The sequence below is a fragment of the Dipodomys spectabilis genome, unplaced genomic scaffold (genome assembly GCF_019054845.1).
Source record: "Dipodomys spectabilis isolate Male_0828 unplaced genomic scaffold, ASM1905484v1 ptg000188l, whole genome shotgun sequence".
In the NCBI taxonomy this organism is placed as follows: domain Eukaryota; kingdom Metazoa; phylum Chordata; class Mammalia; order Rodentia; family Heteromyidae; genus Dipodomys; species Dipodomys spectabilis.
The window spans coordinates 3292869-3319976 of NW_024870865.1; the positions used below are offsets into that span (position 1 = coordinate 3292869).

The 27108-nt window shown below is 54.3% G+C and overlaps 1 protein-coding gene across 1 annotated transcript in view; it reads right to left on the bottom strand.

Moving 5' to 3' along the window:
- Positions 1-485: 485 nt before the first annotated feature.
- The window catches only part of CUNH1orf127 (chromosome unknown C1orf127 homolog), a 31729-nt gene continuing 5106 nt past the window's right edge, over positions 486-27108 (bottom strand). Inside the window, exons 3-13 of the mRNA XM_042695644.1 lie at positions 24278-24376; positions 20359-20483; positions 19761-19904; positions 15675-15713; positions 14560-14697; positions 13960-14044; positions 11730-11926; positions 11391-11534; positions 6442-6887; positions 1727-1800; positions 486-613 (exon numbers count right to left, since the gene is read on the bottom strand). Coding sequence (XP_042551578.1) covers positions 486-613; positions 1727-1800; positions 6442-6887; positions 11391-11534; positions 11730-11926; positions 13960-14044; positions 14560-14697; positions 15675-15713; positions 19761-19904; positions 20359-20483; positions 24278-24376 — 1619 coding nt within the window. The remainder of the gene's footprint in view (positions 614-1726; positions 1801-6441; positions 6888-11390; positions 11535-11729; positions 11927-13959; positions 14045-14559; positions 14698-15674; positions 15714-19760; positions 19905-20358; positions 20484-24277; positions 24377-27108) is intronic.

Consider the following 27108-nt stretch of genomic DNA (forward strand, 5'->3'; position numbering starts at 1 on the left):
CCTGACGCCGTAAACCTGCCAATCATGCACGTCCTCCAATGAGGGGGTTTTCCTTGCTTGCTCTTTGTCCTTCAGGATTCTCTCCTCCCCTCCTCCCTGTGACCAGGAATGTGCACAGATGCACCAGGAGAACCCCCCCCCCCCCCACCCTGTGAAGGACCCTTCCCTCAGAACGAAGCCATCAGACACACAGCAAAGCCTGGGAAGTCTTGAGAACTGGCCATAGAGTGGGCAAGGGATGAAGAAGTCCCCCCCCAGCCTCCACCATCATTATGGCTTTGATGCCCCCAGAGACAGGATGGCAAGCTATCTACCCCCTGGTGAAGGGTTTGGGTGGGAAGAGCCAAAGGGTAAAGGAAGGGGTCCTAGGGAAGGAAGGCGACTGCTGACCTCTTCTAAGGGCCACACTTCAGAGAACCCCCCTCACCCCCCAGCTCAAAGCAGCCCTCCCCAACAGTGCCCACTGGTCAGGCTGGAACGGTGTCTTATGCTGCCCCCTGCTGCCCATGGTCGGCACTGCAGCTCTGCGCCTCGGGGGAAGGCAATGTGTGGAGTCCAGGTGTGAATCTTCCTCCAGCTGGGTGGTCCTCGGGGGCCATCTTCCGCCACTCATCTGCAGAGAGACAAACGCGTGGAAATGTGAGGACTGCTGTCCAGCCGGCCATCGCCTTCCATCCTGCCCTGCCCTGGCCCTGGCTGACCGGACTGAAGTTTATCAAATGTGCTGGTTCCTTTCTTGAAGGCCCATCTCCCTGACAGCTGACTCCCCAGAGTGCTCACTCAGCTGCCAGGCGAGATTTGTGTTTCCTGGATGCGTCTTTGTCCGACCACAACTGGAAATTGGGGAGAGAGCTGGAGGACAGAGAGACTTCCTGCCTAGAAGGAGCCCTGGAAACATGCAGTGCCCCCCCAGACCCCCCTTTCCTGGGGAGGACGGCAGGCTTCCCACCCAGGAGCAGCCTCCAGCGAGGCCTTAAGCCTCCATGTTCTTATCTGTAAAATAGGGAGAATATGAGGCTGGGAAGGTGGCTCAGTGGTAGAGTGCTCGCCTTGAACTGAAGAGTTGAGAGATAGCACCCAGGCCCAGAGTTCAAGCCCCACAACCAACAAAACAAAAACAAATAGGGAGAATGTTTTCTCTCTCCTCAAAGGAATGTGTAGAGTACCATGCGCAGGTGGACACGTCTGGTCTTTGGAAATTGGGCGAATGTCAGATATTTGCCTTATGCAGAGTCAGGGGAATTCTCTGACTTGGGGTGTGCAGGCTGCTAGAACTCACCCTGTGTTCCCTGACATTTCAGTTGAGGGGGGGGATGAAATTTTGCTTTTTTTCTGTGTGTGTAATACTGCAGTTTTAAACCCAGAGCTTTTAGGCTTATTAGACAAGAGCCCTACCAGTTGAACCATGCCCCCAGCCCAGTTTTTTGCTTCAGTTATTTTTCAATTAGGCTCTTACTTTTTTTTTTCCTAGCCCGGACTGAACCATGATCCTCCTGTTTACACTTCCCTGGTAGCCAGGATAACAGGTATGTGTCACCAGTCCTGGCTGGTTAGTTGAGATGGGGATTTTACTTCTCTTCCATCATCAGCTGGTTTCAAAATGCGATCCTCTCAATCTGCAGTGCCCATCTCCCAAGCCTCTCAAGGAGCTGGGCTTAAGTACTTTACCATTGAGCTGGGTCTCCGGCTGAAGAATTTGTGTCTCTAACAAGTTCTTAGGAGGTACTGACAGAGCTGGTCCAGCTGTAAGAACTGCTCTTCTGAGTGTAGATCTGGGAAATGGACAGCTCAGCCTGGCCCCTGGGGGAAGAAAGAACAAGAGATGAGAGGTCACCTCGGAACAAGTTGGGGTGAGCTGAGGCTGGCTACGTGAAAACAAGCTTTTGGACTGGGCTCTGGTGGATCACACCTATCACTCTAACTGCTCGGGAGGCTGAGATCTGAGGATCACAGTTCAAAGCTAGTCTGGGCAAGAAAGTCCATGAGAGTCTTCGTTGTTGCTGTTGTTGTCAGTCAGTCTGAGGCTTGAACTCAGGGCATGGCGCTGTCCCTGAGCTCTTTTGCTCAAGGTTGGTGCTCTACCACTTTGAATCGCAGCACCACTTCCAGTTTTCTGGGGATAAGTCACATGGATTTTCCTGCTTGGGCTGGCTTTGAACCATGATCCTTAGATCTCAGCCTCCTGAGTGGCTAGGATTACAGGCGTGAGCCACCAGCACCTGGCCCCAGAGACTTACAATTAACCACCAAAACAAACAAACAAAAAAACAAACAAAAAGGTGGAGTTGTGGCTCAAAGAGGTAGAGCGCTAGCCTTGAGGGAAAGAGCTCAGGAACAGTGCCCTGGTCCTGACTTCAAGCCCCACAACTGAAAAAAAAAAAAAAAAAGAAAGGAAACTTTTGTCCATTTCGGCCCATTTTCTCCTCTGTCCTGATTTAGTCTGCCCCCTCTGCCTGCCCCCAGCCTCCCCCGCAACTCCGCGACTACTGAGCTATGAGGCATGGGGAAGCAGCCAGGACTGGGCTGAGCTGGGGGCCAGGAACCCTGAGCTGATTCCCTCCAGGCCGTTGGTCACGGCAGGGCAGATCGGCTCTCCTGATGCCCAGAAGAAAACTGCTCTCCCCACGCCGCCTCTCTGGTTACACAGTAATTTGGAGAATTACTGAGCGGATAACTACAATTCTAGTTTAAGTAAGCTTCAAATACCCAACAGAGACTTTTGCAAAGAGTGTGGTGATGTAAAAGTGTGTGTATTGGGATGCATCTAAAATCTGGGGATTCGCAATCCTCAAGAAGGAAAAGCAATGAGCTTTGATGCGGCCAGGAAGGCTACGGGCGGTGCTGAAGGTGGGCAGCCAGAAGTGCTCAGAGCTGGCTCCGCAGGAGGGCAGAGACCAGCGAAGCCTGAGTTCTGGGATAGCTTGAACTGTCTGTAACTTGGCCCAATGTGTCACCACAGCATACCATGTCCATCCTAAGCAAATGACCGCAAGGAAAACCATGTCTCCAGGCAGAGATGGGATCTGTATGTACATGGGCCTGTGTGCAGGGCTCTGGGATGAGGGACAGGTACCTCCCAGGCCCTGGCACATCCAAAGCCAGGGTCACAGACAGAGGGAGAAGAGAAGTCCCCACCCCACCCCCTAGGACTCCATGAATGCCAGTCCTCTAGCTACTCAGGAGGCTGAGATCTGAGGATCAGGCTTTGAAGCCAGCCCAGACAGATAAACCTGAGAGATTCTTATCTCCAATTCATCAGCAAAAAGCCACAAGTAGAGCTGTGGCTCAAGTGGTAGAGGGCCAGCCTTGAGAGAAAAAATTAAGTGAGAGCGCAGGCCCTGAGTTAAGCCCCAGTACTGGCAGACAAACAAACAACCTTCCTGCTTGGGGAATGAAGCTCAGTGGTAGACTGCTTGCCTTGCATGCATGAGGCCCTGGGTTCGATTCCTCAGCACCACAGAAACAGAAAAAGCCAGAAGTGTCCCTGTGGCTCAAGTGATAGAAAACAAGCCTTGAGCAAAAGACACTCAGAGACACTGCTCAGGCTGAGTTCAGGAAACAAAACAAACAAAACAAATGTTCCTAAGCCAGGCACTGGTGGCTCTCGCCTGTCATCCTAGCTACTCAGGAGGCTAAGATCTGAGGACTGTGGTTCAAAGCCCGCCCAGGCAGAAGAGTCTGTGAGACTCTTATCTTCAATAAACCACCAGAAAACCAGAAGTGGCACTGTGGCTCAAGTGGTAGAGAGCTAGCCTTGAGCTGAAGAGCTGAGGGACAGCATCTAGGCCCAGAGTTCAAGCCCCATGACTGAAAAAAACCCAAAAAACATAAAACACGTTTCCTGTTGGACTGAGGTCAGAATAAACCCTGGGCTCCTGGGGGTGGGGGGGCTCCCCACGGGCTCACCACCCCCACACGACCCACACCAACGGGCTGCTTTCTCATCCTCCAAACCACCTCGGGATTCTAGTACTTTCTGCTGCTTTGCTCTGATCCCCTTGTTCAGCTATTTTGTTTGGTTTTATAGCAGCATCTTGCTAGGTAGCTCAGGCTGGTCTTGAACTCACGAGTCTCCTACCTCAGCCTCTCGGGTGCTGGAATTGCAGGCATGGACTACTCAACTCTCCTAATCTTCAGATCACTTCCTTCCCTCCTCTTCGAGGGACCCTGACCTTCTCGCCCAAAGCAGCTGCGATTGTCCACATGCAAGTATGACAGGTCTCCAACCCTCTGTACTATGTACATGCATGCGCGTGCGCGCGCGCACACACACACACACACGCCAATGCTCCCTGCCAGTGCTTGGCAGAGTTGTCAAATGTCAGCGTCTCAGACACATGCTGTGGAAGACAAGAGAATCATGGACCCCCACCATGTCCGGAAGTCTTCCTACGCTGGCGTCCTGGACTTCCGTGATCTGAAAACCAACCCTGCCAGGGGAGGCAGAGGCCTGGGCCTCTTGGCACAGACGGGCACTGCCAGCCCTGGGCAGCAGCTGCCCGTGGAGGCGGAGGGGGGGGAGGACTGGCCTTGGAGTCACGGCTCAGACTCAAGAAGGGAAATCACCGGAGCTTTTAAAAAATTAAATGGAGTCAGTAATTTGATTTCAGAGAGAAGCTGAAAAACCTCGTAATGGCAGGAGCCGCTCAATGCCCTGGCCGGTGGTGAAAAGGAAAAGCCTTAAATGGGGCTATTAAGCTCCTGCCTGGGACGGAGCTGCCCGGGAGGGGGTGGGGGGGTGTGCATTGTGCGGGGGGCGGGGGGGGGGGGGAGCCATCTTCTGGGAGGGACCGTTTATCAGCCAGGACAACTCTGATTATTTATTTATTTATTTAGCTCACGTCCTGGATGGGGGAGGGCGTTCCCCCCCCCCCCCCAGCATTGCCAACAACCATGTCAGCCTGTACTCTACTCCTTGGCTCCATGTCAACCCTCACTTCCAGCTTGGGGGGGGGGGGCGGGAGGGCTGGGTGGGCCATGCCGCCCTCCTAGGGAAGCAGGCCTGGCCAGGGCACCCAGTCACACACGGCTGCTGCTGGAGCGCTGGGCGCACTGGGTCATCCAAGGTCATCCAAGGTCATCGTCAGAGGTCACGGGCTGTCCAAGCTAGCAGGGGATCAGCTGCTGCCACGGAGACCCGAGGAGGCATCCGTTAGGAGACAGCAAACCCCTGATGCTCCTCCTCCCCCTGCCCCTGGGGTCCCCCTAGGAACCCCTGGTCCCTTGAGACCCCCCCCGCATGGGGGAGGGCTGCCCTTGGCCTAGGAGCAGCACAGGGTGTCCACTCTGACTCACCGGAGCCGAGGCGGTGCTCGCGGCTCTGGGCTGGCTGTGAGCAGGGCGCATGCGCTTTGCTCTGTCCCTCCACTCGGAACTCAACAGCCCCACCCAGAAGAAATTAGTTTTTTTGTTTTTTGGGTTTTTTTTTTGCCAGTCCTGGGGCTTGAACTCAGGGCCTGGCTGCTGTCCTGGGCTTCTTTGCTCCACTTTGAGCCACAGCTGTACCCACTTCTGGTTTTCTGGTGGTGGATTGTAGGGAAGACTCTCAAGGACTTCCCTGGGCTGGCTTTGAACCATGATCCTCAGATCACAGCCTCCTGAATAGCTAGGATTATAGGCGGGAGCCACCAGCTCCTGGCCTGATGCTTTTGCTCATTGGCTGGTGCTCTACCACCTAAGCCACGCCTCCAGCCCCATCAAACCCCTTTGGACAGTGAGACTAAGTCCAGAAACACAGCTGGGTCAGCCCTGGAAACGCCCAGCACCGCTTCCCGCCGGCAGGCCAAGTCCCCAGGCACCACCGGTCACTCTTCAGACTCACCCCAGGAGCCTCCAGGGAGGCTGAGCACCGGGGCCTCTGCGGGGACTCCTCTTCCATGTGTCACAGCCCAGGAGGCCTGAGACTCTCAGGACCCACAGCTGGCCTGTGCTCCGCTGGCTCCTGCGGTGGCGGTGAGCCCTCCTGACCAGCAGAGGAAGGGTTTCCAGGATCAGTCAGGCGGGGCAATACCGTTTGTGTAGGAGCCCACAGACTGGAGATGGGCCAAGGTGAGGGGCTGGCTGTGTGTGCAGCTCCCTGCTTCCACCAGACCCCTGAGGCTGACTGTACTTTCGAGGCTCTGTCTAATTCTCCTACGGATGGGACTGGAGGCTTCTCAGAAGTGGAGGCCACAGGGCTTTCTGGGAACGCTATCCGGGGGGCTGCTGGCCGCCCAGGGGGCTCTGACACCTCCAGGTGGCCACGGGTGCCTGCCTGGCCCCCTCCTGTGGTGGGAATTCTCTCCTGCCTTGGGTGTGGGGGTAACTGGCCCAGGGGCCCCCAAGTCCTGTCCTGGGGGGGGGCCATGCTCCATCTTGGGTGACCCCTCAGACTCAGTGACGAAGGTTGTTTCCTGGGGGGAAACTGAGGCCTCTTTAGCCAGGCCAATCCACAGGGGCCACCTTGATGGCTGGACGTCCCCACTAGCCTGGTCTGGCACGCCCTGGCTGGGCTGGGCTGTAGATAGTGCTCCCAGGCTTCCTGGTAGCTGGGCAGGGTCCTGCTCCAGCCTCCTTATTCCAGAACCTTCCATGAAGGTAACAGATGGGAACACTTTGGATCTGTCCAACCCCCGGGGGAGCTGTGGAGAAGAGGCTTCTGAGGGTAAATGTGCGGTCAGGGCAGTGGGATCCTGGGAGACTGGATGTAAGGGCTTAGCCCGGGCAGCTGCTGTGGGCTCTGAGGAGAGTGTGGCTGGAGGCCAGGGAGACTGATTCCCCAGGAGTCCTGACTCCCCCAGGGGAGCCCGGGGACCACGCTCATCTTGGGTTGTTCTGGAAAGACCAGCTGCGGTGGAGGCGCCGCTTCCTCCTGGAGGTCCGGCTGCTGGCAGGGATGATGGGGGCCCCTGTAAGACCAATGGGAGAGAAACAGCTTCAAAGCGAGATGCCCGTGGCCCCGACACCCTGCCGATCTCAGGAGGGCCCCGGGGCACCCCATCTCAGGCTGGGGTTCTAACCCCAGGGGGAAGCATGCCTCTCCCCATTTGTGAGCACAGAGTCTGGCAGGGCAGGACGTGTGACCCAGATTTCCCAGGGAAATTTCCAGATTTGTGAGGGGGAAACATGGCGGCGGGGGGGGGGGGCAGGCAGCTGGGGTCGGGGGAGGCGGGGATTCTCCTTGAAGAACAGAGGCGGTGGAGGGAGGACGGGCTGGAACGCAGCCCTGGACTTGCCCGGGTCAGCCCTGTGGGCTGGCGCTGGGCGGTGGCAGCTGACGACGTTCCTTCCGGAAGGGTCTCCAGCCTCGGGGGTGCGGTGCGTGCAATAATCCTGGGTGTGGCTCTTGAGGCAGGCAACTCTGCTCCAGAACCTTCCAGAAAGGAGGCAGAGGTCAGCTTCCTCCCAAGGAACCAAAAATCCCTGCCTCCTGCTGCTCCTTTTTCCTCAGGTGGATGAAGGATGTCTGGAGGTCAAGTTCAAGCACAGGTCAGTGTGTGTGTGTGTGTGTGTGTGTGTGTGTGTGTGTGTGTGTTGGTTTTGGGGGTCAACGCACTGTCCCTTAGCTTTTTTTGCCCAGTGTTGGTACTCTACCACTTGAGCCACAGCCCCCCCCCCTTTCTGGCTTTTTGCTGGTTCCTTGGAGATAAGAATCTCCCGGACTTTGCTGCCTGGGCTGGCTTTGAACCTCAGTCTCAGATCTCAGCCTCCTGAGTAGCTAGGATGACAGGCTAAATCTCAGATTTAGAAAGCTTAGATTTCTTCAGAGACCACCCAGCCCTGAAACCTTGCATCTACGTGCACATCACCAGCCACCAGCCTTTTCCTACAGTTTCGGGACTCACCCGAGTCCGAGTGGGGCTCGGCTCCCTGGTGGGTGGGGCTCAGGTGAGGCTCAGCCCAGGCACCACTGACTTCCGGGGCCAGCTTGCTCTTTGTGGAGTGTGGGATTGAAGTCCTGTGCATGGCACGGTCTCCCACCGTGACCTGGTCTCCACCCTCCACCCTTGTGCATTGCAACCCACAAAATCTCCCCAGAGCTGGGCGTCCGTGGCTCACGCCTGTCATCCTAGCTACTCAGGAGGCTGAGATCTGAGGATTGAGGTTCAAAGCCAGCCCAGGCTTGAAAATCCGTGAGATTCTTATCTCCAATAAACCACCAGAAAACCGGAAGTGGCGCTGTGGCTTAAGCAGTAGAGCGCTCACCTTGAGCTGAAGAACTGAGGGACAGTGCCCAGGCCCAGAGTTCAAGCCCCACGACTGACAAAAAAAGAAAAAAAAAACTCCCCAGAGAGGCCCAGTATCCCCTGGGAAGGCAAGCACCACCCCTGATGGGAGAACCTGGTGTTAGAACTTGCAAATCCTAGCCCATGCAATAACTTAACTCTTAAACATCCTGGGATGCTGGGAGCCAATGGCTCATGCCTGTAATCCTAGCTCCTCTGGAGGCTGAAATCTGAGGATTAAGGTTTGAGGTCAGCCAGGACAGACAAATCTATGATACTTTTTTTTAAATCTGAAATACTTTTATCTCCAATTAACAACCCAAACAAAGGGGCTGGGAAGTTAGCTCAGTGGTAGAGTGCCTGCCTTGCATGCATGAGGCCCGGGGTTCGATTCATAAGCACCACAAAAGCCACGAGTGGCGCTGTGGCTCAAGTGATAGAGCGCAAGCCTTGAGCTGAAGAGCTGAGGGACAGTGCCCAGGCCCAGAGTTCAAGCCCCACAACTGACCAAAAACAAAAAACCCAGAAGTGGATGCTGAGACTCCAGTGGTAGAGCACTAGCCTTGAGCATGCCTCCACCCTGAGTTCAAGCCAAAAAATAGTAATAGTAACTAAACCAAACACTTTCTTCTCCAAGTTTCTCTTCTCCACACTAAACATTTTGATTCTCAACCCTTGGCTGGGCCGGGCCCTGGCGGCTCACACCTGTAAACTCTGCTACATAGGAGGCTGAGATCTGAGGACTATGGTTGGAAGCCAGCCTGGGCAGGAAAGCCTGTGAGACTCTGATTCCAATCCAGTATTCAGAAAAGGCTGGGAGTGGCCCTGTGGCTCAAGTGGTAGAACACTGGCCTTGAACATGCTTCTGCCTGAGTTCAAGCCCCAGGTCCCTTTGCTTCTGAGTGGGTGTCCGTTCGCATTGGGACTCACTAGTCATATATTCACAAAAAGAAAAAAAAATGTCCTTTGTCTAAAACATTTTGCAAAAAAGAAATTCCTGGTGGAAACTCAGTCCCACAAGCACTGACTAAATGAATGCTACAGAGGACAAGGCCGAAGGGAGTCACTACGAGGCACAGACCCCAGCGGGTAGGTGCTCGGGCTAGAGGCCGAGACACAGGCCAGCACCAGCAAGTATAATGAGAGCAGAAAGATCTGGAATCTCCAGGGGGAAGCACAGGGAGAGCGCTCTGGGGACCAGGCCGGGGAGAGATTCATTCCGGCTGCTGATATTACATTAATAAAAAGAGAAAGAGAACATTCTTTCCCTGTATAAATCTTTCCACAGAGGCCTCTCCCCTCTCCCCCGCAAAAAAAATTCTTCCTAAAATGTTTTTATTGCTATTACTATTTTTGTAGTTTATTCATTATCACCTCATGAGGAATCTATGTTCCCTTCAGAACACAGGACACAAAGCATTTTATAGGTGACATGACCCAACTCTGTGTGTGTGTGTGTGTGTGTGTGTGTGTGTGTGTGTGTGTGTGTGTGTGTGTGACACACATGCATGAACACCAGCACTTGGACTGAGGGCTTCACGCGCTCACTTGATTTTTTCACTCTACCCCTCTACTTCTGGCTTTTCCCTGATTAATTGGAGATCAGAGTCTCACAGACTTATTTGCCCAGGATAGCTTTAATCTCATCTTCCTGAATAGCGGGGATTACAGGTGAGAGCCCCAGGCCCCGCTGGGCTTTTCTTTCTTTCTTTTTCTTTCTTTTTTTTTCTTTCTTTCTTTTTTTTGATCTCTCTTTCCTGACTGGACACCGTTGGAGGGCCAGGCCCCAACTTTGATGGCTTCTGCTTCCACCCAAGTATTTAATGAATAAAGTACTTAGTTGGCTGAACTCCTACCCCTCCTTCTACAATCAGTGTCACCATGGCAGGAAACTGTAAAAAGAAAAGCAGCCAAGATGTGTAAAAATCGTTCAAGAAATAATTTCATTTTTAGGATACTATTAGAACTGATCCATTCCCCCCCCTTCATCCCGCCTTTTTATTTTTCCTTTGTTTCTAATTCTGAATTTGAGGCTAGATGTGGTAGGCAGCCCCCCCCTTTTAATCTTTAAATATAGTTCTGAATATAATTACATTTTTATGCAGCAGCAAAACATCATATCCTGGTAACAGGGCATTCTTTCGCTATTAACATCTGAGTTAAATCTCCTTTCCGTCTGTCTTCTATTGAAGACAGTCACCAAGCATGAGATGAAAGTGATCGACATCGTTTGTGAATTATGTGCATTTCCTTGTGCTGTATTTGAATGGGTTTTGCTCCTGGTGGTTTTTTGCATGTGTGAATTCCAGGTTGTCTGGTAGCAGAGCTTTCACCAAAACCAAAAAAAAAAAAAAATCAACCCTTTCAAGATGAGGTCCTGGTGTGGAGCACACGCACCCCCCCAACCCCCTCCCACCCCGCCCCGTTCCCAGGGAGGTCCCCTGGGGCTGAGCTCTGCTCCATCCCACTGGGCTCCCTGCCAAGGAGTCTGATGTATTAAGTGACCCCCAGGAAATGGAGCCCACACAGAGACAGCCGAACAGATCATAAAGGAAATGGCATGTCCCAGGCCAGGCCTCCAGGCCTAAGACACCAATTCCATCTTCTTGGCCTATCCCCACCCCCACCCCCACCCCCACCCCCCGCCCATGGGGCTCTCATTTGCCAGATGAACAAACCGAGGCCGAGCCATGGGAAGGAGCCCCTACCTCACCCCACCCCACCCCTGGCCCCATCCCAGCAGCACTGACTCCAGACCCAGGGACCTAGTTTACCACTTAGTCCCCAATTCCAGCTGGCAAACCCAAGAAAGAAAACCTCAGGTTAGGGCCGGGCCCTGGTGGCTCACTCCTGTCACCCTAGCCACTCAGGAGGCGGAGATCTGAGGATCAAATGTCAAAGCCAGCCAAGGCAAGAAAGTTGTGAGGGTCTTGTCTCCAGTTAACCACGGAAAAAACTGGAAGTTGGAGCTGGGGCTCAAGTGGGAGAGCGCTAGCCTTGAGCAAAAATGCCAAGTGAGAATGTGAGGCCCTGAATTCAAGCCTAGTACTCACACAAAAAACGGAAGGAAGGAAGGAAGGGAGGGAGGGAGGGAGGGAAGGAGAGAGGGAGGGAGGGAGGGAGGGAGGGAGGGAGGGAGGAAGCGAGCTCAGGTCAGGGAAAGAAGGTTCATAAACCAGCACATACTCCCAAGACAACTCCCTTACCCATGCATTGGAAGAAGTTCTCCACCGTCCAAAGCACCGGGGTGAGGGACTCTGCGAACCCCAGGCTCAGGTCCACCCTGTAGGAAGCTTGCACCCCTGGAGCTCCCTGGGACTCCTGGCAAGGCTGTGGGCCAGGAGGAATTAGGATCAGGTGACAAGTCCCCCACCCCCACCCCTGAAGGCCACCTGGTCACCGCACTGGGCTCAGGGAGGGAGACCCGTGGCCAAGTCCCGTGTCAGCTCTCCTCTCCCGATGGTGTGCTGGGCCCAAAGACGGGGCCTAGAAGGACAGGACAGCCACGCCCGCCAGGACACTGACCTGAGCCCGGAGCAGCGCGGCAGCCGGGAGGCTGACCACCAGGAAGTCCTTGCTCTCAATCACAGCCACGGGGTCTGACTGGTGCACCCGGAGGAAGCTCAGGCTCAGGCCCCTTTCTACCAGGGGCCCCCTTCTAATCAGCCCCAGCCTCCGCTTGGGAATGTGGACAAAGATCTCTGAATCTGGCTGGGGTGACACTGGGCCAGAGAGGACACCAGCCAAGGAAAAACAATGACATGAATGGCAAAAAATAAGACACGTTAATGCCCACAGCTCACTCCTGCAACCCCAGCTTCTCAGGAGACTGAGATCTGAGGAGCATGGTTCCTGAGACCTGAGGATTTGCCAGCCCAGGCAGACAAATCGGCGAGACTTTTATCTCCCACTAAGTAGAGATAGGGCTCAAGTGGTAGAGCACTAGCCTCGAGTGAAAAAGCCAAAGAATGAGAAACCCAGAGTTTAAGCCCCAGTACTGGCAAGGAAAAAAAAATTCCTATCAGTTGTTTACACTATAGCAAGAATTGTGTTGTGTCAGCCACCGCACAGTTTTAAAGCCAGCTTTGCAGTTGTTCAATGAAAGCATTTGTCTCCAAATAAAGGGATTGCGGATCTCATCATCAGGGTAGGAGAGGCCTGGTAAGGCTGCCCCTGATGCCCAAAACTCCCCAGAGCCCTGATTCAGAGACTTCATCCCTGATAAAATTCTATACAAATATACAAGAGCTAGGGCTGGGAGCCAGGCACCGATGGCTCACGCCTGTAATCCTAGCTACTGAGGAGGCTGAGATCTGAGGATCACAGTTCAAAGCCAGTGCGGGCATGCAGGTCCGTGAGACTCTTATCTCCAAAAACCACTAGAAAACCAGAAGTGGCGCTGTGGCTCAAGTGGTAGAGTGCTTGCCTGGAGCTGAAGAGCTGAGGAACAGCGCCCAGGCCCAGAGTTCAAGCCCCATGACGGACAAAAAAAAGAGTTAGGGCTGGGAAGGTGGCTCAGTGGTAGAGTGCTTGCCTTGCAAGCATCAGGCCCTGGGTTCAATTCCTCAGCACCACATAAGCAGAAAAACCTGGAAGTAGCGCTGTGGCTCACATGGTAGAGTGCTTGCCTTGAGCTGAAGAGCTGAGGGACAGCGCCCAGGCCCAGAGTTCAGGCCCCACAACCGACAAAAAAAAAAAAAAAATTAGCCATCTCTGCCCACACAGGATGAAGTCCACCTAACCTTGCACACCATATTCTTTAGCACGGAAATCCCTGGCAGTAGGAAATGGCTTCCTGCCTTCCTGGCTTCTACATAAAGCGCATGGAAATGGAGTTGTACAGTCCCTTGTCCTAAACAAGGCCTGTATCAGAACCTCAGGGCTACAAGAGCCCAGCCCCGGGGTCTGGTGCAGACTTCAGACCCGTCTTATTTTTATTCTCAGGGTCTCCAGAGTCCATTTGAGACCCCAACATTTAGAAAGTCACAGACCCCAGGTTTGTAGTCTTCTAGCTCTGTGTGTGTGTGTGTGTGTGTGTGTGTGTGTGTGTGTGTGTGTGTGTGTTTCTGTCTTTTTTTTTTTTTTGGTTGTTCGTGGGGCTTGAACTCTGGGCCTGGGCACTGTCCCTCAGCTCTTCAGCTCAAGGCGAGCGCTCTACCATTTTGAGCCACAGCGCCACTTCCAGTTTTCTGGTGGTTTATTGGAGATAAGAGTCTCATGGGCTTTCTTGCCTGGGCTGACTTTGAACCATGATCCTCAGACCTCAGCCTCTTGAGTGGCTAGGATTACAGGTGTGAGCCACCAACGCCCCACTTGTCTGTCTTTCTGTACTGGGACTTGAACTCAAGACCTGGGCACTGTCCTAGAGCTTATTGTTAGTCAAGGCTGCCCCCTGCCACTTGAGCTCCACGTCCAGCTTTCTGCTGGCTCACAGGAGATCAGAGTCTCACAGACTTTTCTGCCCCAGCTGGCTTTGAGCCATGATCCTGAGATCTCAGCCTCCTGAGAAGCTAAGCTTACAGGCGTGAGCCACCGGTTCCTGGCATCTTCTTATACCAATGGCCTTCCCCATGCTACCCAGACTCTGCACACAACAGAGCCTTCTATTTGTTCCAAGCATCACCAAAGTTCTCTGCCAAGACCAGGGTGTCATGAGACTGAGAGAAAGAAGGTGTGGAGAGGAAGGAAGAGAACAGAACAGGCAGAAAGATACCCAGCAGGAGAAGAGCGGGCCGGGGGTGCTCTGGGCACTTACCCAGTGGGCAAGCAGCCTCTAGAGAGTAGGCGTAGTGACCTCCCACCAGCCAGAGCGGCAGCAGCTCCATGGGGACATTCTGCACCTGGGGAAGCAGGCCAGTCCCCTCTGTGACCCCGAAAAGTGCTTCTTCCCCAGGCTCAATCCTCCACCACCTCCACCCACCCCCCAGTCCCAACTAGTATCTCAATTAAACTCCCCAAGTGTGCCAGAGCTCAGGCCAGGGCCCACTGCTCTTGTGTAACCAGGAAATATTATTTAGCAGGGATATTTTTAGCAGGAGGCAGGCTGGGAGCAAATGTCACATGAGCTGTCTTCTCTTACCCGGCAACTTTGGGCTATTTAAAGAGATGGTAATTTCGTCTCTGCCACGATGATCAGGACGCGGTGAATTCATGATTGCCGCAGCCCCTCATCTGCCGAGCCGAGCACTTTACGCTAATGGGACCCAATTTTCCAACCTGCCTGCCTAAATCCGTCCGGTCTCACAGGCGGCCGCTTGGTGGGTGGTGAGATACTCTTTGGGGTGCAACGACACTCCGGAGGTTCCCCACCACCCCCTCCCCCGCCCCACGTCGGGCAGAGCCGGTCCCTGCTGACCTCCTGTCTCTGCAGAAGGTCTCGCCGGGGGATTTGAACGGTGATGGTGGTGACATTGAGGTCCACCTGCAGCCCCATCAGGCTCGCATCCTCCAGAGACACCACCATCTCCCCACGAAGGGTCAACAGCCACGGGGCCTAGAGAGACATGGCCGCTGGGGATCGGGGAGGATGCGGGGCATCTTCCTGGAGAGAACAGGCTGGCCCAGGCAGTAGGATGGCAGCCTCTCAGGGGGCCTGTACCCCCGTGTTTTAGGGGACACACAATGTGACTAAATGAGGTAGCACTGCCCACAGTTGGTCCACAGGACACCCAGGTTTGGGGCCTGGTCCTTGGTCCCTGGCAATCAGGGTCTTGAACAAAGGTGATTGGCTGGTGCCGGGAGAAGGGCGGTCTAGCCTCTGTCCTGAGCTGGGGAAAGGCACCAGGTACATACTGCAAGGGCTCAAGGGGTTGTGAGGGGGAGATGGGGACCCAGCTCCTCCCCGGAGGCCTCAGGCCGAGCACCATGACTCACGCCTGGAATCCTAGTGACTTGGGAGGCTGAGATCTGAGGAAAGCAGGATAAGGCCAGCCGGGGCTGGAAAGTCCACAAGACTCTTACCTTCAATTAACCACCAAGAGGCTGGAAGCGGAACTCAAGTGGTAGAGCGGTAGCCTTGAGCAAACAAGCTCAGACACAACACCTAGATCCTGAGCTCAAGCCCCAGGACCAGCATTAAAATAATAATAATAATAATAAAACACCTGGAGCAACATAAGGAAAAGAGGGGACAGAAGCTTGCTGCTCAAACAGGTGGCTCCCAAAGGAACAAACTCACTAGGAATGTGGCTTAGTGGTTGAGTGTTTGCATGAAGGAAGCCCTGGGTTCCATTCCTCAGTATCACATACACAGAAAAGGCCAGAAGTGGCGCTGTGGCTCAAGTGGTAGAGTGCTAGCCTTGAGCTGAAGAGCTGAGGGACAGCGCCCAGGCCCAGAGTTCAAGCCCCACGACCAACCAAAAAAAAAAAGCTAAGGCTCTGAGTTCAAGTCCCAGTCGCAACACAAGAACAAACAAAACTTTTTTGCCTCAGCTCCACCCTGAGCCTGGAAAGTGTTCCTGCCGCACCTACCTGTCCACTGTGGGTCCTCAGGGGCAGGGGCCGAGAGACCTGCAGAACAAAGAGGAAGCCATGTCTCCTGGCATGTGCGAGCAAGGCTGAGCAAGCAGCCTGCTGCCTGCGCCCCAGCGCCAGCCATCAGCGCCGCGGGGCCGGCGGGAGGCGCTACAGCCGCCTTGTTTGCTCATGAACCCAAGAAAATCGTTGATGCTGTTGGACTCAAGTGTCCACAGACCCAGGGAAATGTCACTGCTTCAGCTGCTGGCCCGGCCGGGCCAAGGGAGCCAGGCACAGCTGGGGAGGTGGAGGGTAGGGTGTGTGAGGCTCAGATGCCCGCAGGTCAGAACTGGTCTCTCTGAACCTGGTGCCAGTGGTTCACGCCTGCAATCCTAGCTACTCAAAAGGCTGAGATCTGAGGATCGTGATTCCAAGCTAGACCAGGGAAGAAAAGCCTACGAGTTCTTCTCTCCAATTAACCAGCAAAACGCAGGAAGTGGGGGCTGGGAAGTTGGCTCAGTGGTAGAGCGCTTGCCTTGCATGCCAGAGGCCCTGGGTTCCATTCCTCAGCACCACATAAGCAAAAAGAAAAAAGCCGTAAGTGGCGCTGTGGCTCAAGTGATAGAGTGCTAGCCTTGTGCTGAAGAGCTGAGGGACAGCGCCCAGGCCCAGAGTTCAGGCCCCACGACTGGACCCCCCCAAAAAAAACAAAAAAAAAATATGCAGGAAGTGAAGGTGTGGCTCAAGTGGTAGAGTGCCAGCCTTGTGCCAAAAAGCCAAACAAGAACACAAGCCCCTGAGTTCAAGCCTTATTTCCAGCACACACACACACATACACACACACACACACACACACACACCAGTGGCATCATCCTGAGGGTGACCAGCTGTCCCAGGTCCCCTGGGAATGAAGCAGTTAAGTACTTTCCATACTGAACTGAAGACAGAGCCAGTTAAACCAGGCAGGCATCAGTATACCGATGGCATTCTCCCACCTCCTAGTCAAGGGCTGAGGTATTTGCGGGGGGGGGGGGGGGGGGGCGCAGGGCGCGCCTGAGCCCCAGCGGCCCGCGGTGCCACCTCTGCCCGGCTGTTGCCTCTTCTATGGTCGCCAAACCCCTTTGACTTTGCTGCGAGGTGGGGAGGTGGAGGCACAGAACATAGTCACTGACCAGCGGGGATTATGTGACCCCCCCCAAACAGGTGAGGGCTGAGGTCACAGAGGACTGAGTCATGGAGGAGGAGGAAGACGAGGACTAGGAAAAGCCCAGCTGCCCAGAGTCCCCCCTGCCCCCCGCACCCCCTCTCCCCCACCCCCAGTGCCAGAAAACTGAAGCTAGCCGGCAAGAGGCCCCTTGGGCAGTCGCTGAAATTTCTTGGTGTTTGGGACCAGGCGCTGGTAGCTCACACTTGTGATCCTAGCTCTTCAGGAGCCTGAGAGGTGAGGATCACAGTTCAAACCCAGCCCAGGCAGAAAAGCATGAGACTCTTCACCTGCCGTTAACTACTAAAAAGAAGCCAGAAGTGGAACTGTGGCTCCAGTAGCCAAGAGACAAGTTCAAGCCCCAAGACTGGTACCAAATAAATAGAATTCAAAAAGAAAGGAAGGAAGGAAAGGTGTGATGGAGCGTGCAGGCCAGGTGCCCTTTAAATGATCATGCTCAGACTATATTTAGGGCCCGCGGACACTCCTCAGGACCCGGGCAGCTTTCCCTGGGAGCCATCGCTAATCACTGCGTTGAGTTTACGGGCGCCCCCGGGCACACTTAACCCAGGGCAATGAATAGTTATTGCTCTGCCTCTCGCGCAGGGCCTGTGGGCACACTTAAGCGAGCCGCACCGATCGCTGCGAGCAGGGCATGGCTGGGGTACACCCTCGGGCCCCCTGCGCCATCAGCAGGGAGAAGGCAGAGTATTAAATATCTATGTGTCCTGTGCCCACAGCTGCATTTAGCCAAGGGCAAGGCCGGCAAAACGGCTTTAATTAAAACTTAATGCAAGTTCAAGGTGCAGCCACGGAAGCAGCGGCTGCGAAAGTCACCAGGAATGAATCAGTCAATTCGATGAGCTTCTCCCAGCCCAGGCAAGGGGGTTGGCAGGGAGGAGGGCTGGGGCAAAGACTTGTCTTTGGTCTCTTGTGTGCAGAGGGATGTGGGGTCCCCGCCGGCTTCCACACCCTGGCTGGTGACGGATTCAAAGGCAGGTTAAGGGGGCCAGGAGCAGGGGAGGGGCCCCAAAGCAGGAGCCTGGCCAGGAAATCATTTTCTCCGCTATTCTCCGCTGGTGGCTGTGGACAGACACCCGCAGCACTGCCCCCCCTTGTGGCAGCTCCTAGAATTACAGGCCCAGTGCAGAGAAAAAAACTAGGCGGCCCGAGTGAGAATCAGATTGTGGAAAGCAATGTTGGGGTGGCTAAGGGGAGACCTGGCAGCTCTTGGGAGCACAACAACAGGCTTAATGTGGTCACACCGGACCATTAAAAATACAGAGGGAACAGGGAGCCAGTGGCTCACACCTGAGGCTGAGGATCACCATTTAAAGCCAGCCCAGGCAGGAAAGTCCGTGAGACTCTTTTCTCTAATAATCCACCAGAAAACGGGAAGTGGTGCTGTGGTTTAAGTGGTAAGAGTGCTCACCTTAAGCTAAAGAGCTCAGGGACAGCTCCCAGACCTTGTGTGCAAGCCCCTCAACCGACACACACACACACACACACACACACACCCCTCACCCAAAAGCCAGAAGGAGAGTTGTGGCTCAAGTGGTAGCACACTAGACTCAAGCAAAAAAAAAAAAAAACAAACTCAGGGATAGGGCTCAGGCCCTGGGTTCAAGCCCCAGGACGGGCACCAATGCAGTAGAGCTCCACACTGTGGCTCACACCTGCAACCCTAGCTACTCAGGAGGCTGAGATCTGAGGATCACGGTTTGAAGCCAGCCCAGGTAAGGAAGTCCATGAGATGGTTGTCTTCAATTAACCACCAAAAAGTCAAAAGTGGAGCTGTGGCTCAAACAGTCGAGTGCTAGCCTTGAGCAAAAAAACTCAAGGAGCCAGGTGCTGGTGGCTCACGCCTGTAATCCTAGCTACTAAGAAGGCTGAGATCTGAGGATTGCAGTTCAAAGCCAGCCCCGGCAGGAAAGTCCACGAGACTCTTTTTTTTTTTTTTTTTGGTGGGTTGTGGGGCTTGAACTCTGGGCCTGGGTGCTGAAGACTCTTATCTTCAATTAAACACCAGAAAACAGGAAGTGGCGCTATGGCTCAAAGTGATGGAAAAAGCTCAGGGACAGCACCCAGGCCCTGAGTTCAAGCTCCACGAATGACAAAAAAAACAACAAAAAATACCTCAAGGTAGAGCCCAGGCCCTGAGTTCAGCACACACACAAAATGCCCAGAGGAACCTGGCACCCAGCCAGCAGCCATGAACATCCGCAGAGATGTTTGCTGTCTATCACATGGCCCTTCCAGCTGCCACCTCTCCCTGACCGTGTCCCAAGGTTCATGAACCATAGCCACTTGCCCGGGCCTTTGGAGGGAAGCCCAGCCTGGGCTGCCTCTCCCAGGCCCATCCCAGTACCCCCTCCCAAGTCCACCTAGGCCCCTCCCAGTACCTCCTCCCAAGTCTACCCAGGCCCCTCCCAGTACCCCCTCCCAGGCCCTCCCAGTACCCCCTCCCAAGCCCACCCAGGCCCTCCCAGTACCCCCTCCCAAGTCTACCCAGGCCCCTCCCAGTACCCCCTCTCAAGTCTACCCAGGCCCCTCCCAGTACCCCCCTCCCAAGTCTACCCAGGCCCCTCCCAGTACCCCCCCCAAGTCCACCCAGGCCCCTCCCAGTATCCCCTCCCAAGTCCACCCAGGCCCTCCTAGGCCCCTCCCAAGCCCTCCAGCCCCTCCCAGCCCCTCCCAGCCCCTCCCAGGACCCTCCCAGGTCCTCCCAGCCCACCCCTCAGGCCCCTCCCAGGCCCCTTAGGGCCCCCTCCCAGTCCCTCTCAGCCCTCCCCAGCCCCCCCAAGGCCCCTCCCAGCCCCTTCCATCCCCTCCCAGCCCCTCCCAGGTCCCTCCTGGGACCCCTAAGAGGCCCCTCCCAGGTCTGCCAGACCGGCTACCTGAATGAAGGAGGGCCTGCAGAGGACGCTCTGCTGGCCAGGCCTTGGCGGGACCACAGGACACTTCATTATGTAGCGATCGCTCTGCTCCAACCTCTTCACCCCTTTGCGAAAGATTCTGATTTCCAACCTGTAATTTGCGTTCTGGAAGGAGGACAGCATTCATATGCACAAATGAAAGAAGAAAATGCAGCTGAGAGGCCGCCCTTAGAGGTCGGTGCCTGTTTATTGCTTGCCAACGGCCTGGAATTAAGTCTCCTGGAGGATGGATGAGCAGCGAGACAAAGGCCAGCGTGAACTGGGGCTCGGGTCCCACTTTGGGGCTCTACCAGATTGCCCTGACCAGGAGCCCTGGGTCTAGGGGCAGCGTGGGTTTCAGAAAGGTCACCCTTGGCCACATAGAACAGGAGCTGGTACCTATGTACCCTGGAGTGTGTGTGTGTGTGTGTGTGTGTGTGTGTGTGTGTGTGTGTGTGTGTGTGTGTGTGTGTGTGTGTGTGTGAGACACTCCTGGGATTTGAACTCAGGAACTCATGCTTCCCTTTTGCTTCCCAATCCTCAGTAATGCAAAACAGAGCAAAACCATTTTTGTACCCACCTCCTTTTGCACAAAGCAGGCCGAGTACAGAGCCTGGAAAATGAAGTGACCCTCAGGCCCGGGACGCAGGAGGTAGCCGCACTGGGCCAGAAGATGACCCTGACCTCCAGGGGACCTCCAGGTGCCTGGGAGGAGAAAGGACCAGCGCGGCGGTTCACACAGAGGCTACTTTTCTATTGAGGTCAGAAGCATCAGACGCCCATCCACACCCAGGGCCTCCACCCCCGGGCCGGGCTTGCACGAGAGCAGCAGGCCAGCAGTCTGGGACTCCCCTCGGGGCGTCAGCTGCTCCCAGCACCATCCTGGGCACTGTCTCTGCCCTCATCTCCTGCTTCCCTTCCGCACAGCATCGATGCCTTGTTCAAACCTGAGTCAGACCTGTCCTTCCTCTGTCCACACCTCCCTTTCTGACCCCAGCATCCCAGGCACACACCTGCCTCAGGGCCTTTGCATCGGCTGAGCCCTGCGCTTCCTCCCTGAAGCACTTATTATTATCCCAGCACCTGCGATTTAATTGACGATTTATAATAAGGGATGCTTTGCTGCCCTCCCCAAAACGTCAGCTTCATGGCACCAGGTTTGTTTTTCTTCATCGATGCATCCCAGCTATAGACAGGACTCTCCGTAAATAGTTATTGGATGGATGAAATACAAAAATTTCAGCCAGGCACGGTGGCTCATACCTATGATCCCAGCTACTCAGGAGACTGCGATCTGAGGATTGCAGTTCAAAATCAACCCAGGTAGAAAAGCCCATGATGGGCTGGGACAGTAGCTCAGTGGTAGAGTGCATGCCTTGGATGCATGAGGCCCTAGGTTCAGTTCCTCAGCACCACATAAGCAGAAGCAGCTGGAAGTGGCGCTGTGGCTCAAGTAAAGTTCTAGCCTTGAGCTGAAAAGCTGAGAGACAGTGTCCAGACCCAGAGTTCAGGCCCCATGACAAAAAGAAAAAGAAAAGAAAAGTCCATGAGACTTCTTTCTAAGCTGGAAATGGAAGTATGGCTCAAGTGGTAGAGGACCGACGTAGGGCAAAAAAAATTCAAGTGAGAGCATGAGCCCTGAGTTCAAGCCCCAGCGCTTGAATCTCACTGCTAAAGGGATCATGGACCATTTTTATTATCTCCTTTCCACTATTCCAGGTTTCCAGAATTATCTTGTATTGCTTTTGTCTTAGTTTTTGTTTTCTGGGTTTTTTTTGGGGGGGGGGGTTGTTTTTGTTTTTGGTCATTCTGGGGACTTGAACTCAGGGCCTGGGTACCTTCCCTGAGCTTTTGTGCTCAAGGCTAGCACTCTGCCACCTGAACCACAGCTCCACTTCTGGCTTTCTGGTGGGTAGCTGGAGATCAGAGTCTCACAGACTTTCCTGCCCAGGCTGGCTTTGACCTGAGATCCTCAGATCTCAGCCTCTTGAGTAGCTAGGATGACAGGCGTGAGCCACGGTTTCATTTTCAACTACTTGACTGTGTCACTGACAGGAGAAGGGTGTCCCACCGTGGAGTAGGGCAGCTCCCACCGTGGAGTAGGGCAGCTCCGGGCAGCGTTTTGGTCCCCAGCTTACTTGTCTCTTGGCATGCTTTGCTTTAAAAAAAAAAAATGCAAGACAGCTTCCAGGGCTATCTTTAGCAAGAGATCAAGACAGAGAGCGAGGCTCTGAAAGGTAGCTCGCTGGGGAAATAAAGTGTCTAAGCCTGGATGTGCAAATTGACCCAGATCGTTTTAGTTTGGCATTCACGTTTGCGCGTTGTAAATATTTGCCTGGCACCCCACTGTTTCCACCTGCTTGCTGTCCCTTCAACTCTGGAAGGCAGCAGGAACCTCATTTCTCCACCCCACCTGGCAGGGCTGCGTGACATAAAAACCCCCTCAGAAGCCACAGGTACCTCTGACAGCCTCAGAAACTAATGGCTTGTGGCAGGCCACTATGACTAATTTTCTGATTATTGACTTTATGATTTTCCGCTTAAAACTTCTTTATAATAACACACAGAAAATGTTTAATGGGCTCTATCCAGAGCCATAAAAATTACTTATTGAACAAGTGTTTTAAAACTATTAATCTATTGTTTTCCATTAATAATGGCTCTCCAAAGAACAGGCGACAGCTTAATGTAGCCGCAGCATTTCTTCTGGAAAAAGTGGCCTTTTAATACACCAAGTCTCTGGAGAAAGCCACAATCTTGCTGGCCATTTGGGCAACTGACCCTCCCAGGGTCCCATCAGCCAGCCTGGGCTTTCAGGATTTCTAGAATGAAGTCAGGTGCTGGTGGCTCACGCCTGGAATCCTGGCTACTCAGGAGGCTGAGATCTGAGGATCACAGTTCAAAGCCAGGCTGGGCAGGAAATTCCATGAGACTCTTACCTCCAGTAAACTACCAAAAAGCTGGAAGTGGAGCTGTGGCTCAAGTGGCAGAGCACTAACTTTGAACAAAAATAAAAAGCTCAGAAACAGTGCCCAAGCCCTGAGTTCAAGCCCTATCATTGCCACAAAAATTTTAAAAGAAGAAGAATTTCTAGAATAAAGCTGCGCGTGGGTGGCTCACAGCTAGAATCTTAGCTACTCAGGAGGCTGAGATCTGAGGATTGAAGTTAAAAGCCAGCCCAGGCAGGAAAGTCTGTGAGACACTTATTTCCCATTAACTACCCAAAAAAGCCAGAAATGGAACTATGGCTCAAGGGATAGAATGCTAGTATTGAAGAAAAATTAGCACAGGGATCACGCCTAAGCCGAGTTTAAGCCCCAGTATCAGCACCAAAAGAAAAAAACAAAAAACCTAGAATAATGAGGATGCTGGGGAGTTTTGCTAGACTCTGGGAGAAATGTAAAAGCCCGTTTCCTCAGTTTCTCTTTTTTTTTGTGCAAAAGTGGGGGGAGGAGGGATTTTGAGGAGTCACTTTGCAACCTCCAAGATATAAAAGACACAAGGAATTGGGCTACTCCAATTCTTTCCAGAAGGTTCCAGAAGGTTCCAGGTGATTCACCTTATGGCATCCACTCCCCCTCCTACTGTGTCCTGTTCATGATGGCAAAACTTCTGACAAAGGACCACTAGCCCTGGGTTTTGGTTGTTTCCAGTGGCTATTCATCCATCCAGCATGAGAGAGTTACTGACTCTCCATGAGTAAGAACTGTCCTGTAGCACCAGGCACTGGTGGCTCACGCCTGTCATCCTAGCTACTCAGGAGGCTGAGATCTGAGGATCATGCTTCAAAGCCAGCCCAGGCAGGAAAGTCCCCTTGAGACTCTTATTTCCAATTAACCACTCAAAAGCTGGAAATGGCTGCTGCGGCTCAAGTAGTTGAGCACTAGCCTTGAGCACAAAGAAGCTCAGGGACAGCACTGAGGCCCTCAGTTCAAGCCCCACAACCAACAAAAAAAAATACAGAATTGTCCTGAAGCTGTCCGGCTATTTCTCTGCCAGGGCAGTTTGGGTTTGGGAGCACACCACCTCTACAGGACGCTTCTTCCCAGGTTTTAGGCCATTTTATTTGTTTTTGTCAGTCATGGGGCTTGAACTCGGCCTGGGTGCTGTCCCTGATCTCTTCAGTTCAAGGCGATCACTCTACCACCTGAGCCCACAGCGCCACTTCTGGTTTTCTGATGGTTTATTCACAAATATTCAGTGTCTGCCATGAGCGCCAGCAGCATGATCATTCCCCACAGAGCCCTCCCTCCCTCCCCCCCCCCCCGCTCCCCCCCCCCCCCGCCTCCCTGTAACCCAGGTGCCATCATCATCCTGTAGACCCTGCTGTGAACCACCGTGGAAGACATTTCGAGCAGAGCTGACAGGAGGGTGTGACTGGGCAGGCTCTGGCCCTGGAGGCTGTGAGCAAAGATGGCAGAGACAGCAAGGAGCAGTGGGACAAGAAGAGCGACATCCAGACGGGGGAAGGCCCTGTCCAGCCAGCAGCGGCCCCTTACCTAGTGGGTGCAGGGTCCGGGCCAGCCACTGCCTCAGCCCCTCCACACGGGCCCTGGGGATCCGCAGGGTCATGTAGTCAGAGAAGCACTCGGCCCTGTCTGCAGGACAAGACACGCATCCTGGAGGAGGGGGGAGGAAGGAAGAAGGGGACAGAAGAGGGAAGGGAGGAGGGGGGAGATGGGCTTCCCCACTCAGCCCTGCCTCAGTGGATGAGTTGCGAAGGGCACGTGGTCATCCTGACAACTCTACAAGAGTTTTCAGAGACCGGAAGCAAGGGGACTTAGTGATCCACGTGAGAGCACTGAGTCCGAGCATCTGGGTCTGCACCCCGCTCTGTTCTCTGCGTGTGTGCAGGTGTGTGCATGCCTGTGCGGGTGCGTGTCTGTCGCTCAGCCTCAGTCTCTTCCTGTGAATTGATCGCATGATGGGATGGGTGACGGTGGTAGAGATGGTAGTGATAGAGAAGATCAGGATGGAAGTGGCGGTGATTATGGCGATAGGAATGATAGAGGTGGTGATGATGCTGATGATGGTGGTGATGGTAGTAGAGACGGTGGTGGTAGAGGTGGTGGTGGGGATGGTGGTAGGGATGATAGTAATGGTGGTGGTAGAGGTGGTGGTGGGGATGGTGATGGTGACAGGCATGATGATGGAGATGGAGATGGTGATGGTGGAGATGTGTTGGCGATGATGGTAGGCTGGAAATGATGGAGGATGTGAGACTTGGTGAAGTTCACGCGTCTCTGCAGGGTGCTCGTGGCAGGACAGGTGCCTGGGATGTGACCACGACTTCCACGCAGCGTGGACAGGGCTTTCTCCGCTCTCAGAGCTGGGGGCCCACGGCCCCACCCCCACCGCACCTACCAGCTCAGCAGCTGCCGGAGAGAGAGCGCCCAGGAGAGAGCAGGTGTCAGAACACCACTTCTCCGTGGGGTTCGGCAAACACAGAAAATGGGGCACCTGGGGTCGGAGGCGTGGCTCAGATGGTACAGTGCCAGCCAAGGAGCAAAAGCATCAGATACCAAGTTTAAGTCCTGGCCTTGGACAAACAGGAAAAAGGAAGAGAAGATGGGCTCCTGCCCCCGCTGCACACCGTGGCGTTTGAGAAGGTCTGAGTGAGCAGACCCAAGTGGGAGACCCGGGATTCGAACCATCAGTAGCGTAGGAACTTCCTCCCAGGTCACCGGACCCAGAAACAGTGGGGTGGGGCAAGCTACTCAGCCTCGGACCCCAAAACCCAGGCAGCGGCCACCGCCTGAGCACAGCCTGCGGCGAGCGCGGCATCCTGGAAGTGCCCCATGTCCCACCCCATCTCCCCCACCAGCCACAGGGCAACCCGCACCATGCCAGTCCCTTCTCAGAACCATCGATCACTCCCTACTGCCGGTGTGTGTGTGTGTGTGTGTGTGTGTGTGTGTGTGTGTGTGTGTGTGTGTGTGTGTGTGTGTGTGTGTGTGTGTGTGTGTCTTGTTGGTCATGGGGCTTGAACTCGGGGTCTGGGCACTGTCCCTGAGCTCTTCAGCTCAAGGCGAGCACTCTACCACTTTGAGTTACAACGCTACCTCTGGTGTTCTGGTGGTTTATTGGAGGTAAGAGTCTCACAGACTTTCCTGCCCAGGCTGGCTTGGAACCAAGATCCTCAGCTCTCAGCCTCCTGAGTAGCTAGGATGACAGGTGTGAGCCACCAGCACCCAGCTGTTCCCTCTTTCTAAACAGCATTCCTCACTCTGCTAGATGGAGATGAGCTTGTCTTCCACTCAGGTGACATAAGGCTTGGAGCAGGGGGGTGGGCAGGGGCTGTGGTGGTCCTGTCAATCATTCTGTGCCTAAGGCACCTTCTTAGATCAGTGTCTGGGCCCCAGCAGCTGTTAAAGATACACCAGGAAATGACTGTGGTTGAAATCTGGGGTGGCCGGGAAATAGAGAACGAGAGGGGTGTTAGTCTAATTCCCTCCTGCCTCCCCCTAGGAGCTGGGAGGCCTAGATGACACTAACTCTGTTCACTCGTTCACCGAGCACACTGCCTGGCAGCCTCAGGCTTCCATTCCACATGCACAGGCCTCGTCGGCAGCCCCACAGGTGCAGCGCTAACCAGGGAGCCGAAAGCAACTAAGGAATCTTCCAGAACCTTGCAGGATGAGACCTTTCCCCCAGAGCCCAGCCCAGGCCTCCAAACATGCCCATGTTCCACAGATTTCCACTGTGCATAGCTGAGGACTCAAAAAGCGAGAAGGTGGGGAAAACATCTTCTGTCCTGAGTGGACATGCAACCTTCGAGGAAGGATTCAACGGGCCTGAGGGAGGAGGGGGCTCTGGAGCGACCTGGGGTAAGTCACTTCTCTGAGATTCCATTTCCTCTTCTGCAAAAATGGGTATATGCAGAGAGAAGATTTGGGAGGAAGATGCTAAGCTTTTGCAAATGTTGCTTTGTTTCTCTGGGGACAGAGACCACACACCACACAGCCCAGGTGAATGACGTGATTTCAGGCTGGGAATCTTGAACTGCAGGATGCCCATGATTTAACATCCAGGCAGGGCAGACCTAGGTGGGACCGGCAGGTGCTCAGCCAAGCTACTTAGCTGAGCCCCAGAAAAACTCTGCACGCTGAAGCTCTGGTGAGCAACACTCGGTCTGGTTGTGACTCGTGGAAGTCAGCGCTGTCCACCTGTCCCCAGTGAGACAGGATGCTGACAGGCTCTTTGTGGGCCCTGCCCTGAGCATTCTCCCCTTAGCTGAGTTGAAACAAGAGCGTCTTCTCTGTCATGAACCACAGCCTTGAGGTCTTGAATCATGGTGAATGAAGGAGGCTAATAACGGCCTTTTTTCTGC